This window comes from Schistocerca nitens, chromosome 6, assembly GCF_023898315.1.
Source record: "Schistocerca nitens isolate TAMUIC-IGC-003100 chromosome 6, iqSchNite1.1, whole genome shotgun sequence".
Taxonomy (NCBI): Eukaryota; Metazoa; Arthropoda; class Insecta; order Orthoptera; family Acrididae; genus Schistocerca; species Schistocerca nitens.
The window spans coordinates 476,380,423-476,398,891 of NC_064619.1; the positions used below are offsets into that span (position 1 = coordinate 476,380,423).

Here is an 18,469-nt window from a genome sequence, read left to right on the forward strand (position 1 = left end):
CAGAAATTTTCCATGTCCTGTCAACCTGGCTAAAGCTAGCACTTTGCTTCACAATGGTTGTGACCAGGTACCAGTTCCTTATTTGTCCTGTATCATCCAGCCTACACCCCTGCCATGGCTACTACCTTGTAGCAAGATTCTTCTTCCCAATCTCTTTTGGTACCTATGTACACTTAGTTTCTATTCACTCAGTCTGCTGCACCCTGCTATGACCTACACTGGATAACACTATTCCCCTCTTACTTCAGGTAAGAAGTTAGACTTATTAGATATTGCAAGCTCAAATGTGTAAGTCTAAGAGCTGTTCTCCTTTCACCCACTGTTTGTTACCTTTACTCAGTTCCCACAGTCCTTTTCCCCTTTCAGCCTTTCTAGGTCAAATTGTGCATCATCTAATTCAGCCTGGAAGGCACAAATCTTTGCTTCCTCTTCAGCAATTCTCCTGACTTTTTTGCACAGCTTGCAGTTCCTTGGGAGAACCTATACGGATTCTCCACTCAGTTCCCACTACGATCACCTCAATGGGACTCCAACCCACAATCTAAACATACCATTCCCTGTCTGATTAACCGAAGGCAACATCCACACTTATCACACACTGCAATACAGATTAAACACTTAGAAATAGATTCAAATAACTTTACACACTTTCCACTAAATGGATACTTATTTATGAGCCATAAAAGTTATGCCTATATTTTGGTGTTTCAGGTGTTTCATATAACCTAAAAAGTTAGTTATTTCCATTTAAAACAAGAACTTTTCACTCATTCAACTGCAGTATCTTAAGTTATCCACAATAAAATATAACTTTCAATCACTACTTGCTGTGAGTATTACTTGAAGTTAGACAATGTTTACTATTGGCAAAAATAAGGTGTATTATGAGTTCTTTGGGCAGCAAATTAACTAGTGATGGTCAAAGTAGGGAAGATGTAAGATGCAAATTGGGAACAGCAAGAAAAGCATTTCTGAAAAAAGCTATTCATTAACATTTAATCAAAAAATTTTCGGAAGATATGTGTCTTGAACATAGCACAGTAGGGATGTGCAACATGGATGACAGGCAATTCAGAGAAGACAAACTTTTGAGATGTCATGCTACTGAAGAGTGCTGAAGATTAGAAGGTAGATCAAATGAGGAGGTATTGAATCTATCTGGGGGCAAAATGAAATTTATGGTGCAACTTCACTACAAGAAGGGATAGGTTGATGGGACCAAGAAATTGTCAATTTGATAATGGAAGGATATGTGGGAGGATAAAAATTGTAGTGGGCGGCCAGTAAACAGGTTGAAACAGATGTAAAGCGTGGTAGCAGCACAGATATGAAGAGGCTTGGACAGGATAGGCTAACATAGAAAGCTGCATCAAACTAGTCTTTGGACTGAAGACCACAACACAACAGCACTCACACAGTGGACCTAATATGACTGTGTGTTCCAAAACTATTTAGTTTTTCTTAAAATAGCTCTGATCATTATCAACGTTTTGTTACACACACTAATTTGTCAATGCACGATTAGGGTATCCAGAACTCTAACCCTGGGTGAGGAGACACACCACATTCTGGTGTGAACTAATTACTTTCATACCCGGAGAAAAATATCAATTTCTTAAGCTCTAATGTGAAGTGTGATGAACTGCGGGTTTATGAGTCTGGTGCTATAGCAGCAGTTAACTATGCAGAAATGCCAATGTGCAACAAGATCTTTGCACTATATCCATGAATCATCATCATCATCATCATCATCATCATCATCATCATCATCATCATCATCATCATCATCATCATCATCCCCATCATCATCATCATCCCCATCATCATCATCATCCATCTGGTAGTTCGGTGTAGTTGTTCTCCACTAAGGGTAACAAATGACTACAAACATTAATGCTTGAAAGACAAATTATTGGCAAACACCACTTGCTTGTTGTGAATTGTCCTTTGTAATGTTAATGCACATCCATTGCAATTTGCTCGCCAATTTTATGAGTTCCCTTTGTCATTCAACATGTCATGAAATTTCATCGTCAAGTTGACATGCCAGCAAACTGAATACAGTAGCTTTCTAGATGTTTCTGTTTAGCCCACATTTCCTCATTTTAGACCTTTAAGTGATTCATATATTAGTTTTGTGGCTCTGCGTATTTCTGTAGCAAGACTTCAGCTCGTAGTATCTAATATGATTTGGCAGATAGGTATCTGCCATATGAACAATACGTACAATCTGCCATAACTAATTCTTCGTGGTTATGCTGCTGCAAATGTGTGGGAACTGGTGCGCATCCCATTTATACATACACTCCAAGGAGACAACTTTTACAATACATCTCTACACACCTCAACATGCTCTTTGCACCTAAACCACCCCTCAAATCCAACAAAGCACTGGTATTATTATGGCAAAAAACACATATTTTCATTTATTTCTCAAAGTAAATTCTTCATCAAAGCAAAGCAACAGCTTAACACATTTACTTAACTGAAATCCACCTAAGCCTCTTTCAAATCTTACTCCATCTTCCTGGATTTTGACCTCCCAGTCAACACCTCTCACCCCCCCCCCCCCCCTCTTCCAAGACAATCAGCAGCAGCCCACTCATTACACAGTACCATCCAGGCCATCAAAGCTTCAATAGATTACCCCTCCAGAGCTAAGATGTTCCCCTGAAAACTCTCATGACATCACCTCTTCCTGATACATCTACATCTATATTCCTACTACAAAAGCCACTGTATAGTGCACTGCAGTACCAATACAGTTCATTTCCTTTTCCCCTTCTACTCATAAATGAATTGAGAGAAAAAAGATTCTCTAAGCCTCCACAAGAGCCCTAGTTTCTTTTACCTTGTCTTTGCAGTGCTTATTCGAAATGTACATTGATGGCAGCATAATTTTGCTGCAGTTAGCAGCAAATACCAGTTCTCTTACATTTTCTCTATAGTGTCTTGTGCAAACAAAGTCATCTTTCCTCCAGGGATTTCCCATTTGAGTGTATAAAACATCTCCATAATATTCGTATGTAGATAAGAATCTATTGGTAATAAATCTAGAATCACACCTCTGAATTGCCACAATGTCTTCCTTTAATCAGACCTGGTGGGCATTCCAAACACTATTCAAGAATGGGCTGCATTAGAGTTCTATAAGTGGTCTCCTTCACAAATGATCTACACTTTCATAAAATTCACCTGATAAACCGAAGTCTACAATTTGCCTTTTGTCCTCACCTCCATTAGTTTACATTTTTCTGTATTTAGATCATCCTGCCCATTTATAAAACAAATAGAAATTCCATCTCAGTCATCCTGCATCATCCTTGTCACTCAGTGACAATATTTTTTCCATATACTACATTGCAATACTTTCCCATATAATACATTATCATTAGCAAACATTTGCAGACTGCTGCTCACCCTACCCATCAGCAGATCGTATGGAACAATCCTGACGATACCCTTGTCTCTGATGAACACTTGTCACTGAGTATGATACATGGGTGTTCTATTACTTAAAAAGTCTTTGGGTCACTGACATGTCTGGGAACCTATTCTGTATGCTCGGACCTTTATTAAAAGTGAGCAGTGGGACACTGTGTCAAGCACTTCCTGGAAATCTAGGAACATGGAATGTGCCAGTTGCCCTTCATCCATGGCTCACAGGATATCATGGGAGAAAAGGACAAGCTGAGTTTCACGCAAGTGATGATTTCTAGATCTGTGCTGATTTGTGGACAGAAGCTTTTCTGTCTTAAGGGAACTTACTATATCTGAACTTAGAAAATATCCAGCATTCTGCAGCAAACCAATATTAAAAATATTGGTCTGTAATTTTGCAAGTGTTCTTTTACCCTCTTACATACAGAAATCACGTGCACTTTTTTTCCAGCCACCTGGGATTGCACTGGGTGACACATTCAGGATAAATGTAAGCTAAGAAGGAGCCAACGGTGTGGAATACTCTCTGTACAACCGAATATGGGTTCCATCTAGATCTGGCAACTTGTTTGTTTTTAACTATTTCAGTTGCTTCGCAATACCAGGGATGCCTATTGCTCTGTCCTCCATAAGGGTGCCTGTTCAACACTCAAATGGTGGTATGTCTGTACAACTGTACTGCATGAATGATTCCTTAAAAGTGAAATTTAAAACTTTGGCTTTCCTTTTGCTGTTTTCTATTGCCACACCAGTCATAGCTTTGTCACCAATAATAAAGCTGCTGGATACAAATATATATAAACCCATGTTTTGAATCATTTATTGTTACCACTTACCAGGCAATGAGAGGTTTACACAGCATTCTGCAGGAATCTTCACACTTTCAAAAACATTGTCAGGAATGCTAAGGAAGGAAATAAAAAGCATGAATCAGTATACACACACACACACACACACATTTTATACGATAGTTTACTTTAAGAAACTTAAAAATATTACAGCCAGGGTGGGTTGAGGAATGTAGGAGAGTATTGTGAAGATAGATGGATAAGGAAAAGGAAAGAATGAGGAGGTGGTGGAAAGAAGGGGGAGGGCTACAACGAGAAATAAAATGATCGTCTAAGTCTGAGAGGTCCGACAGGCTAGTGTGTGTGTGTGTGTGTGTGTGTATTCTTTATCAAAGTGGTTTACAGCTGTGTGAAGACCCCCCCCCGCCCCCCCCCCCCCCAGGAATGTGTGTGTGTGTGTGTGTGTGTGTGTGTGTGTGTGTGTGTGTGTGTGTGTGTGTGTGTGCGCGCGCGCGCGCGCGTGTACACAAATGGCCAGATGAGACTGTTCAGACTCCAAGAAGAAGGTTATACCACCTAACCTTGTAATCCCTGTAGTGTTCCAACCAGCTGGTGTGTCTAACATTTTAACTTTTTATGAATAAATAGTTGATCTTAGTAGCACTCTACCAAACCCCAGTATCTTCTTCTTACGAAAAGTCATTTCACGCAAGTGTATTGTGGTACCAACAAGTACAAGAATATATAAAAACAATCCGTATTTCATACATTTAATAAAAAGATTACTAAAGCTGATATAATAATGATACTGGAAAATTTCTGTTATGGGGCTTCAGGAAGAATGCCAAAGCTGATAAAATACAATTTGTTTCTCTGTCACTTTACGTTGGTTGGTTGGGGATTAAGGGACTGAAAGACAGGGTCATCTGACCCTCGGTCATGGGACAGTTCATCTGGAGTTAATGATGTCAGCCAGATATCAGATTGAACTGGTACAGTAAGGTAAGTAGGTGTGGTAAAATTGAAGCAATGTTGTGCCAGGGAAGAAAAATAACTGCACGAGAGATGAAAGTATAGTGTCAAGCCAGCTTGCAGGGCAGAGAGCAGATGAGCCCCATCCCACATCTAATCCCCAGAGACTATACACAGGGGTATGATGCTAATTCCTTCTAACTGAATGGTGAGAAGATCAATAATACTAAAAGTGAAACGGATAAAAGCCTTATGGTCATCAGTAATCAGACAATAGTAAAAGAAAGTGCCACAAATAATCACATCAGCATATGGGTCGACATAGTTGAGAGTCCTCGAGGGCTCGTGTAGCGGAGGCAATCCTCCCACAACTGTCCCCCCCCCCCCCCCCCCAATCTGCTACAGTGAATGCATTAAGACTCAAACAAAACCACCTCTCTCAGAGGAAGCATAAAAGCAGTTTCTGTCACCAGTATCTTAAGACAAGAAACTTAAGGTCTGGTCTTCTTCAGTGTGTTAATGAAGAGGCACTGCCTACAAAAATAAAACAGGTTGCAGCAGGAAAAGGACTAACTACATCTACATATAATTAAAAACAGAGTGAAGGAGAGATTACCAAGACAGCTAGCAGAGGTATGGTCTTGGGACCACCAGGCCCCACAACACACCAGAAGGCAACCCAACACAATCCGCCCAACCCTACCCCTAAAGTAGTTTAAAACATTAAAACTGAGAAAGTAAACCAGATTCTTTAAGGAATCAAAGTACCAATTTGACTGTATGTACATCATTTGCCATCATCAGAGACAACAGAATACTTGGATCATCATGATTGGTGTGGAGAGCCAGGAAGATGGGACATTCTATCAGGATACGATCTACTGCCTATGACACTCTACAACAATGCCATGGGGAAGGCGCATTTTATAATATAAACTATGGCTTAATCTGGTATGATTGATTCGGAGACAATATGGGATGGTGGAGTCCTTCCAGGAGGAACTGAATGAGGAGTACCAGCAGCTGCTGTCTCCTCAATACAATTTATTAGAGAGGGATTAGCCCACCAGATGTTCAGAGTGAGTAGAAACCTCATCTGCACCCACAAACATGCACACGGGATCATCAAAGCAATTGCTGGGCAAGTAGTATATTCTCCAGTCAAACAGTCGGCTTGTCTGTTCCTTGGGTTACCCACATGACTTGGGAGTCAGAGAAAAACAACTGAGCAGGTAACACAACTTAGGTCAGGTCAGAAGATCATGAATATGAGATATCAGAATATGACAAGAGTAATATAGATCAGTGGCTTGGACACTGCTCATTGAGCCACTATTAATTAAAATGCAATCTAGGGTGGTATGTTTAATAAAAAATATGACTTATTGGCTATTGGTTTCTCTATAAATATACTACCTATTACAAGCAACAAATGATGTTACGAGCCAAGACATATAAGTACGGCCCAGCCCATCTACAACTTAAAGCCGTCATTGTAAATAATGGCAGAAACCTAACACTCCTGAAGAACTTAGAGGAACAGGCACACAAAGGTCATGGGGCGAAAAACTGTAGATCGTTCAAATAAATCTGTCATAATTTGTGGTCTGGGTACTAACCGACAAGGAATGCATGGGAATATACAGTGGGTACACTCTAAAAGAGAGGCACAGGGGCAGAGGGTAGGGCGAGGTTCAGGCATAGGGGCTTACGACACTTTTCAACAGGGAAAGCTCATCACAAGGCAACCGTCAGGTGTTTGGACGAAGCTAAAAAATTTTATAAATAAAAATACAGGAAATTCAAATAGTAATTATAATAAAACACAATCTTGCCTGAAAGCACGCAATTCAAAAATCATTATGACAAGTGATACATTATGTCGTACTTGACAGCCAATGCCCTCTATTTTTAATCCCCACATGTAAAAGAATGTAACATAATGTAACGTTCGTCTTGATGATTTTTTGAATTGTGCACCTCCAGACAAAATTTTATTTTATTACAATTACTTTTTGGATTCTCTGTATTTTTACGCATAAAATTTTTTATGTTTAACCCACTCTTACCTATGGTCAATAAACAGAGTGCTTTGGTCATCCAGTATGATGTAAACTGGGGTTATCTGTATGAAACTGTCAACAGTGGCCTCAGTTGGACTAATGCTTGTACATGCCAGAGTTAAACTGGACTATGTATCGTTATACTCTGTCAGAAAGTAGGAACAAATGCTGTTTTTCTGTTACCTCGTATGTGTTCATCCTTGAAATGACCTTTGCCATGTTTCCGTGCACACTCATTAGGTGGCAGGGCTGTGCTTAGCAACACACTGTTTGGGTTCTTGGTGCATTAGTTACAGTGACACAATGAATGAGGTCTGTGAGCAAAGACTGAACATTAAGTTCTGCATTAACCTCAGCAAAACTCCTAGTGAAACATGGACAATGATTAAGCAAGTATATGCAGGCAAGGCACTTTCAGAAGTCAGGTTTTCGAGTGCCACAACAGGTTTCCTGAATGGAGAGATTCAGTGCAAGACAACCCAGAGTTGGTTGTCAGTCTACAGCAAATACCGATGCAAACATGCTGTGTGTAAGGCATTGTTGCAAGAAGACCATCATATAACTGTGCATGCAATATCAGAAGAACTTAATTTGAATCGTCATGTGTGTCATAAAATTTTATGCAAAGATTTAGGGAAATGGAAACTTATTGCAAAACTCGTCCCTTGCACCCTAACAGATGAACAGAAAGAAGAAAGATGAAGAATTTCTGCTGAAATACTGGACAGAGTCAGACGTAATCCTAGATTTCTGTAAAAGATTACTGCTGGGGATGAAAGTTGGTGCTACCAATATGAACTTCACACAAATTGTCAATGCGCTGAATGGTGGAGCCATGGATCACCAGCCTCCAAAAGAGTCAAACAACAACCTTCAAGAACAAAGACAATGATCACATTCTTTGATAGTAAAAGATTAATTCATCATCAGTATGTTCCTCCAGGTCACATAGTGAACCGAACTCTTTACATTGAAAGTCTTGAAATGTATGCAACAAGCAATTTGATGTCACCGTCCTGATCTGTGACATTCCCAGGACTCTTAACTGCATGAACAATGCAAGACCCCATACTGCTTTACCTGTAATCAAGACGTTCTGTTTCTGCCATCCCACATCCACCAAGTTCACCTGACTTCTCATCTACCAATTTCTTTCTTTTCCCAAAAGTGAAGAAGTGACTGAAAGGAAAGCTTCATCAAGATATCACAGACATCCAAGAGGCTGTGACAAATGACGTTAACAAGCAATACAGTAGAAAATTTTCCTGCTTGCTTTCAATACCTCCAGAAACATTGGGAACTGTGTATTGATAGCCAAATACTTCGACAAGAGCCAGGATCACAACTTGGTAGACGTAATTTTGTATTTTTTTTAAACCTGTCTGGTAACCTTTCCGACAAAGAGTAATTATGCTTAGTCTACATGACTATTTATAAATATAACAGAGGGAAACATTCCACGTGGGAAAAATATATCTAAAAACAAAGATGATGTGACTTACCGAACGAAAGCGCTGGTAGGTCGATAGACACACAAACAAACACAAACATACACACAAAATTCAAGCTTTCGCAACAAACTGTTGCCTCATCACGAAAGAGGGAAGGAGAGGAAAAGATGAAAGGATGTGGGTTTTAAGGGAGAGGGTAAGGAGTCATTCCAATCCCGGGAGCGGAAAGACTTACCTTATGGGGAAGAAAGGACGGGTATACATTCGCACACACACACATATCCATCCACACATATACAGACACAATCCGCTCCCGGGATTGGAATGACTCCTTACCCTCTCCCTTAAAACCCACATCCTTTCGTCTTTCCCTCTCCTTCCCTCTTTCCTGATGAGGCAACAGTTTGTTGCGAAAGCTTGAATTGTGTGTGTATGTTTGTGTTTGTTTGTGTGTCTATCGACCTGCCAGCGCTTTCGTTCGGTAAGTCACATCATCTTTGTTTTTTGACTATTTATAAAGGCACATGATTGTGGAATTTTGATTGTGTACAACAACTGTGACATGGCATTTGATCAATGGGCTGTTTCTACACCTGATTCTTGTATTTGTATTTATAGCAATGATGATAGCTGCACTGTCAGCTGAAATCGATCTGCAATGCTATTAAAAAAAGACATACGACATTACGACCAATGCTGACCTACTGTCTGTTCTCAAGCAGTAACAGTTTTTATGATTTAACATTTGAGCTACTCCTAACACCACAGCAGACGACTCTCCAGAGTAATCAATCCTCAAAGAGGGAAAAATTCATATATGTTTGCAGTTTTTTGAACATGGTTGATTAAAATTACACAAGGGTCCAATATTGTGCCTGTGTTTGCTAGCAATTTGTTTTTCCCTCCTGGAGTAATTTAAACTACACTAAAACTGTACAAATTCCACTGGCTTGTGATTCTGGCACTGACACCATTTAGTAACACACATTTATATTAAATGTATTTGCAATTGTGAATAATGACAACCATCAGCCGTAGAATGGAATGACGACAATGAAAATTTATGCTGGACGGGACTCAAACCCGGATTTCCTGCTTGTCGTGAGCGGTCTCCTTACCATGTTGCTATCCATGCACAATTCATGGCCAAACCCAAACTTCCATACGTCGTGAACCCTGCGTCTACACCTTGGACTCCATTAAGTATATTCTCGTACAGGTCAGACGCTGAACTTTTAAAGTTTTCATTCCATGCTACAGCTAATGGTTGTCATTATTCGCAATTGCGAATACATTTAATGTATTTCAGAACAGCTGTAGTCCCTGCAGAGCCTATTCCTTTGGACACGCATGCATGTCCAAAGGAACTTTACACTGTAATCAGAATAACACAGGCACTGCAATATCATAAGACACATTTACTTGAGAAAGATAGATAGATAGATATCAATGCCAATACAATTTCAAAAACGCTCTTGTATTTTTGGCTATATTTTAGCTGTGGTAATGCATGGTCTAAAGTGTGGCAATCAGCAATCTGCCTGCTCTCTCATTCTCAATGTAAGATTTGTAAATCAAATGCACATTTGACAAACAGCACCAGTTCACAAGAACTGTTAAGAATTATGAAAAAATAAATGCTTTATTAAGAAGCTAAGATTTTACATTACCAGACGTGAGAAAAATCAATTTGTTAACCATGCTATTTTTTTCAAAATTTTAGCGGAACTAGAAAAGAACACAAAATGAAATTTGGCAGATCTCTTTTTTCACAAGGAAAGTAAAATTTCTGATGAAGAAATAGGTGGCATAGTCTTACATACCTTCAAGCGTTTTTACAGTGTGAAATTAGAGAAGTGTACTTTCCTTCTTTCCCAAAGCATTCTAGCATGGAACAAGTGTGAGAGATATCAAACGCAGTTGCTCCTTGTGTGCAAAGCAACCACACTGACATTTGCTGGACTCCCAAGGCACTACAAGCACTGAACAATTCCAGCAAGCACGAATACCAATGCAGACATCTGGTACAGATTGAACAATAGGGGGTGAAAGACGGCATATCTGACATACAAAATTTTTAATCCAAGCATTTCAGTCTTGGTCTTTCATACCTATTGTTTTCTCTTGATTCTTGTACATTACCTATCTTTCCCTGTGGTTCACTCCTATTTTTCTTTGTAATTTCTAACACTTTGCTCCATTTTACATCATCAAGTGCTTTTTCTAGGTTGACAGATCCCTTGAATACGTCCTAATTTTTCCAAAGACTTTCTTCCATTATCAATTGCAATGTCAGAACTGTCTTTCTGGTGTCTATCTTTTTGAAAGGTAAATTGATCAACATCTAACAAATTCTCAGTTTTCTTTTTCATTCTTCTGTATATTATTCTTCTTAGCAATGTGGATGCATGGGCTATTAAGCCAACAGTGTGATGGTTCTCACACTGATCCATTCTTGCTATCTTCAGGACTGCGTAGCTGCTATTTTTCCGAAAGGCTCCTGGTACTTCTAGACTCATATTCTGCAAACCAACTAGAACAGTCATTTGGTTACCGCTTCTCCCAATTTTTTCTAGAAATTCTGAAGGAATGTTATCTCTATTTTCTGCCTTACTTGACTGCAAGTGTTTCAAAGTTCTGTTTAACTCTTATTCTAATACTGGACCCCTATATCTTCCATATTGACTTCTGTTTATACTACTTCATAAGGCAGTTCCTCACCTTCAAAGCACCCTTCAATGTGCTGTTTCTACCTGTCCATCATTCCTCTGTGCTGCACCAAAGGTTGTGTTCACTTTTCTATATTGTGGGTCAGTCCTCCTAATGATCATTCCTGTTTCAATTTCTTGAGATTTTCCTGCAGCCATTTTTCCTTGGCTTCCCTGCACCTCCTACTATTTAATTTCCGAGTGACATATTGCTGTATCCCTGTCTTTCCCTGAACACTTACTTCAATTGATTGATGAAAGAAGGATTTCTTCAGTTATCCAAGATCACTTCACAGTTGCCTTCCTTATCTTTATACTTCTCTGTTTATTTTCTGTGCCTGCCTTTTTTGAGATATCCATTCCTTTTTCAAATGAACTGCCTACTGTGGCATTCATAATAACAGCATATAAAGCCTTAGAGAACTTCAGATATGTCTCATCATTCCTCATTTCTTCAGTATGCCACTTCTTTCCACATTGATTCTTCTGCACAATATTCAAACTCCAGTGTAACTCTTCAATGTTAAATTGTGATCCAAGTCTATATCTGCTCCTGGTACACCTCACAATCCAATATCTGATTGCAGAATCTATGTCTAGCCATGGCATAATTCAACTGGAACCTTCCTGTGTCTCCAGTCCTTTTCCAAGTATACCTCTTCAACTTGAGATTTTTGAACAGTATATTCACTATTATTAGCGGAAAGCCCTTATTCTCTCACAACTGTTTCTTCTGTTCCTTCCCCTACTGGTATATCTCAATTCTCAATAATTGTTAGATCATTATCTCCATTTACACAATTGGAACTACACTAAATGCAGAAGTTGTTGACACACAGTGAGGGTTAGTCACTGGTCCAACAGAGGTCACTTGTGCACCACACCAATGGCAGTAAGGAACACTGTAACACTCAGCATGGAACCCTGTAGGATGGCATTCTCTTGGACCGAAATTGAAAGGAGGTATAGAAACTAATGAATAAAAAGTGGTAAGACACCTTGAATTCCAGTCATGGAATGCAAGTGCAACAGATGGCACCAAAAGGTGCCATATGCTTTACATAGGTCAAAAACAACAGCACTCAGAAGTTGGTATTTAGAAAAATCCTGTCAGATTGCTGTTTCCGATTTAACCAGTTGGTAGGCTGTGGATCATCCCTTTCAAAAACCACACTTGCAAAGGACAAAAGGCCCAGTGATTTGAGAACCCAGCTCAATTTTCATGCTATCATCCTTTCAAGCAGTCTGCAGAGCACACTGTTGAGGTTGATCAATCTGTGGCTGTCTATCGACATTGGATTTGTGACTGGGGTGATGACATTACCTCTCTACTGCAAAGGGGAAACACCTTCCAGCCAAATATAGTTTAAGAATCTTATTCAGAACTGAACACGAGTCTGGAGCCTGATCACAAAATGAGTCACTTCCCAGTCAGTGATAGGTTCATTGTAGAATCCAGAATTACAGAGATTAATGAATAAAGGATATCTTCAACTTGTCCTTTATGCATTTGGAAAGTAGCTGGATAATAAGAGGATGCTGACACTGTCACAAATTGGCGATTGAGAAGTTTTCAGCAAGAACCTACTCACTGGTAGAAATACCACCATGCAGGAGACCCAGAACAGTTGTTGATGTTTGTTGGCCCACTGGACTAGGGAGCTCAGTCCACACTTCAGGTGAAGATTTGTGCGCTCCCAAGGCAGAGATGATGCACTCCTGGCATCCCTTCTTATTTCATTGAACTAAGTTCCAAGTCTTTGCACAGAACCACTTAAAAGTAATGAGAGTAGTCTGCTACACACTTTGCTTCAGACGTTTAAAGGCCCTTTGACAATAGTGAATAACTGTTGCACTGTGTCTGCTTCACTAGGATACCAGCTGTCAGTGGAGAAGGACTGTAGAAAGGGAACTGCAGTTACAGTGGCACAGGTGGTAATGTAAGAAAACCTCATCTACAAAGCCAAACAGAGGGGACGAAGGTGACAGTAGAGCTGGGCTACTGACAACTGGTTCTTCAGAGACCACAAAACAGCAACTTGTGTGTCAAGTAGTAAGAAAAAGTGAAAGGCTCATCACAAAGTGAAAGGTATCACAAAGATTGTTTAATAGCAACTATTGTAGAAGATTGGAGGAAGCGACTGTAAGAATAATAGCCATGGACAATACTACAGTGCGTAGGGGTACAGTCTTTGAGAAGACAGATCAAGATCAGAAAGCAGACAGTCAATCAGAATTCCATACGAAATGAAATGTTATTCCTTCACAAAGGGCATTGTGGTTTGAAATTTGTAAGTAGTGGAAAGGGGGAGATAGTAAGGAAAGGAATGGAGCTCTGATTATTATGCCCATCTCAAGATATGTGAGTGTCCTGCCTAGAGATGAACAAACTTTGCAAATGGTAAGTGCTGGCATCATTTTCACTCACACTGCTATCGCCTCCAATGCGGTATGGAGAGGAAACCGTTCACTGACATATGTTCAAACCAAAACACTTACCACATGGTCTTTGGGGGCCTGTATGATTTCAACCGAATGCACAGTAACCTCAAAGATTTGGATCATGACTGTCAATGAAATCTGTTTTTTTGGATGGCACATAGATGGGGACAGGTTGATATTAATTGACGTTCTGGCATGTGACATTAATATCCATTACAATTCCAAAGTATTATCACATTAAGCATGCCCTGGTTAGCTGTGAAGGGGCAAAGACGACTGGGTGATGCCCGGGTGTGTATCATCGATGAAGATACATTCCGAATCTGAGGACATAGGGGCTGTCTGGCACCTCTGGTCTCATCAGAGTAGTCTCCTCATGAGATTTCTTCTTGTTCTCCTTTACTACTTTAAATAGTCAGCACTCATGTAACAGCTTATCTGTTGGTGAAGGTTAAGAACTGAAGAGGAACAGGGAGCCCTATGACTCGCTGTTTGTGGGCCTTTCAGTTACCGGATCGTGTCCTATTGCTGATGTGCAAATTTCCACGGAAAGTGTTCTCTAAAGGGAGCCCTGTAATCAGTAGGCCTTTGGAGAAAAACACAGATTCTCCAGTAGGGTGCAGCGAATATAGGTCCTGAAAATAGTGCTGCAGGACCACAAGATAAGGGAAGGAGAGCGTGGCGGAGGGGCGGCACTTTTCTCTAATCCCCCCCCCCCCTCCGAATGTCGCGGATACTCCAATGGATAATTGACATAGGGTGGGCAGAAAATGGAAGAATCTCAACACGGTTGCCGTTAACTCAATGACTTCTGAGAGCCAGAGGTGGACAGTGTGGAACAACATTCAGCCAAAGGCAGAAGATCCTGATCCTTAGGTTGTTTGGGGGCAGCTCCTGCCACCAGTGATCGGCCAGTCGATCGGCGGCCAGCAGTGCGCCTTGGTGACACAGAAGACAGCTGAGAACGGTTATGGGGGGGGGGGGGGGCGCTGTACATGAGATTTGCTATGGCGGAGAAGGAGAGGAAATTCGTTTCTTATAAGCCTTCTTGGAAGCAGGACATTGTGATGAGGGAGGAATCGATGGTTGTGAAGTCGGGTACATAAAAAAATCGTTGCAAGTAGGCTCTTTTTTGGAAGTCCGTGCATCCAATTTTGGGGCTCGTGATTTAGCAGGAGCCGATGAAGGGTGAGCCGTAGAGTGAAGGTGATAGTGGGGAGGTTGAACGGATGATCTTTGCATTGGCCAATCTCACGACCATGACACTAAAGGTGAGATCGCAGGTCTGTGTGGCTACCTCCTTGGTAGGCCGAGGAGATGCAAGGACAGTGCTATATTTACCTGCTGGGGGCACAGTGGGCTTTCGACTGGCGAATAACTTACGAGCAGCAAATGTAGACACCTTTTCCTTCACTTGGGTTTCCCTGAATAATTCGTTCATCTTTGAAAATAGGGCAATCTCTAGAGGAAGCAGCATTGTCGTCATACAGTTGATGCAATGAGAGGATGGAGGTGGACAATCACCCTCATTGGCATCCCTGCCACACGTAATGCATTTGGCCATATTGGAACATGACTGGCTGGTATGATTAAACCACCGACACCGATAGCAACACGTAGGACTGGGGATGTAAGGGTGAACTGAAATAATCTCATATCCTGCTTTAATGTTCAATGGAAGTTGAACTCTGTCAAACGTCAAGAAGAGAGTACGGGTTGGTACCAAGTCCTTACCAACCCTTTTCATTAATCAATGTACAGCCGTTATGCGCTGGTCAGACAGGTAGTTTTGACTGTCCTCATCGGACAATCTGTCGATTGAGCGTGTATAAATCACTCCGCATGAGGAATTTAAAGTGTGGTGCACTTCCACCCGGACAGGGAAGTGTGTAGTAGGGTAGTTCACAGCAATTTTTATGCCTGGAGGGCACTGACTAACAACAAGGTTTCTTAACCGGGAACAAGACATTACAGGACCTGCAATTGCATCGACACCTTTCTGAATAATGAAAGGGTTGACTGTGGAGAATCTTGACCATCATCAGACTGAGAAACAACTAGGAACTGTGGCACTGATGGAAGAATTGTTCGTGGCCGAAACTTCTCGAACTTTCACTTGTGAGTAGAAGTTGTATAAGTAGAGGAAACCATTGTGAAAGTATCCCCTATGATTACTGGCGTCTCCGATGGTGTGCTCCTTCCTAGTGGGGGTCCCTCTCTGAGAGCACTCCCGCCTTAGGTGATTGTTTACACCTCAGGTCACACCTCCTGAGAAAGGGACGGTGGGACCAATCTGCACATTCGGAAGGTACCAGCTCGGGTAATCACCCCTCTCTGGGCCTGGCCTTTACCAGGGGGTATGTACATGTCCTATCTGTCGACCCGTGGCAGGGAATTACGTGTTACCCCATCACTGGCTACGTGTGGGTCGGCCTTCAGACGTGCACAGGTAGGAAAGAAAAGGAAAGAAGAGTGGTCTCAAACGCTGCAGCAGAGAAGAGGGTAAAGAGAAGAGGCAAGGAAAAGAGAATATCAAAGGGAGGACAGAGACTTTCCAGCATAGAGAGCAAAGAAGAGAAACTATGTCTTACAGTTACAAGCATCCGACTCCGGACGTAGGCACAAAACATACTTCCAAAGAGAAGGAGAAGGGGAAGGGAAGAAGTGGGGGGAGGGGGGGGAAGGATTGGGGGGGGGAGAATGATTGGGGGGGAGAATGATTGGGGGGGGAGAATGATTGGGGGGGAGAATGATTGGGGGGGGAGAATGATTGGGGGGGGAGAATGATTGGGGGGGGAGAATGATTGGGGGGGGGGGAGAATGATTGGGGGGGAGAATGATTGGGGGGGAGAATGATTGGGGGGGAGAATGATTGGGGGGGAGAATGATTGGGGGGGAGAATGATTGGGGGGGGAGAGTGATTGGGGGGGAGAATGATTGGGGGGGGGGGGGGGGGAAGGATGTGGAAAGTGAAGGGAAAGGGGCGCACTAGCTCAGGGTCCCGTGCTCGTCACGCACGTATCCACAGAAGAGTTGTGGAACCCTGGGGATCTTTAACATCTGAAGCATCGCATTGGGTTAGCAACAAATGGGAGAACCTTAAGATGGGTATATTCTCGCATAGTTCTACACTTCTATGGTGCCCATATTTTTCCATTCTTCACATAACTTCACAGTGTCCACCTCCACTATATCGGAGCATGTAACCAGCCTTACTAAAGTTAAGAGTGGTATGCAACTCAGCCTCAACTGGATTGTCACCTAATGCTTATATCCCAGAAGCTTCGATACTTGGCTTGAATTAGCCGTTTCCACTAGAAGTGTTCCATTATGAAATCGTTTAACACTTTTCAGGGTCCCAGCAATACCTTCCAATGCCTTGTGAATACAGAAAGGGGAGACCTTCTCAACCATTTCTCCTGTTCTCTCGATAACAATGAAAGTGCTGTGCACATTAATGTCCTGTTACTACATTTCTGAGACTTCTTTTTGGGAGGACTGACCAACTGAGCTCTCTTTGAAGAGTGGGTGTACGTACTACATGGCGGTATACCCACCCCATCAGGAGTAGTGGTTTGATGAGACTGTTCCATAGGGATCCCACAAGACACTACGGAAACAACCATGGACACAGGCAGAGCCCTGCATGCCTGAGCAAGCCCTATACAACTGAAGGAAAGGAGTGGGGAGTGGGGAGTGGGGGGTGGGGGGGTGGGGTGGGGTGGGGGGGGGGAGTGCCAGGTGCCCCAGAGGTTGCTCACTAAAGACTGTTTTACATCAACAGCCATTCACCTCATCAGCATGTAGCACACCTTGAGGTTGAGGGTTTCTTTTTTTGTTTTTTTAAATAGAGGTGTGTACATTTCTTGTAGTCCAGGTGGTGAAGCCAAGGCCCCCAGTCTCTGAAACGCACAACATTCCACTGCTGTGCCACACAGTCGTCGTCTAAGCATGCCTAGAGCTTACGGTAACAGAGGATTGGTGGTGCTTACCAGTCCCCATCTCAGGAACCCGGGGTCACCAAGCCTGTATACAGCAACCAAATGCTGAGTCCTTGGAGGGACTTGTAATTTATAAGGAGACCTCAAAAAGCTTCCATCTGAAGGCAATAAAGTCCAGAATCTGGGTGTCAATAAGCCAGTCTAGCGGGGTTTGTCCTTCTGCAACCATGAAAAGAATAACAGCACATTAGTCCTGTCTGGATGCCATATTTAACATTTTCAGATTTACCACCCCCCAATGTGCAATGGCCACATCCTCATGAGAATTCTCTTCTGGTTCCATCAGTAAAACAGAGGGTATAGCATGTAGGGCTCTCCAAATCTGCCGTTCCTTGTAGTCATTCTTCAGGAACACAACTCTCAGATGTTCAAGTTTTCTGTCCATACTTTGTTGTCAGACAGTGTGTGAACCCTACGTATTAATGTTTTGAGCATGCCGTTCCTCTGAAATGGGTGGTGGTCCCTGTCTGCAAGTAAGTAAGTAAGTATAGGTCAGCATGCATCATCATCTGACACAAATGATCTGTCCACTCTTGTAAGGACGACATTCAGAAGTGGGACCACTCCACCCACTTCAAATTCCACGGTGAAATTGATTTCTGG

General features: G+C 41.9%; 1 protein-coding gene across 1 annotated transcript in view; it reads right to left on the reverse strand.

The window, feature by feature from the left end:
• LOC126263415 (uncharacterized) overlaps nucleotides 1-18,469 on the reverse strand; it is a 116,435-nt gene that overhangs the window by 36,277 nt on the left and 61,689 nt on the right. The window contains exon 5 of the mRNA XM_049960508.1: nucleotides 4,278-4,345. Coding sequence (XP_049816465.1) covers nucleotides 4,278-4,345 — 68 coding nt within the window. The remainder of the gene's footprint in view (nucleotides 1-4,277; nucleotides 4,346-18,469) is intronic.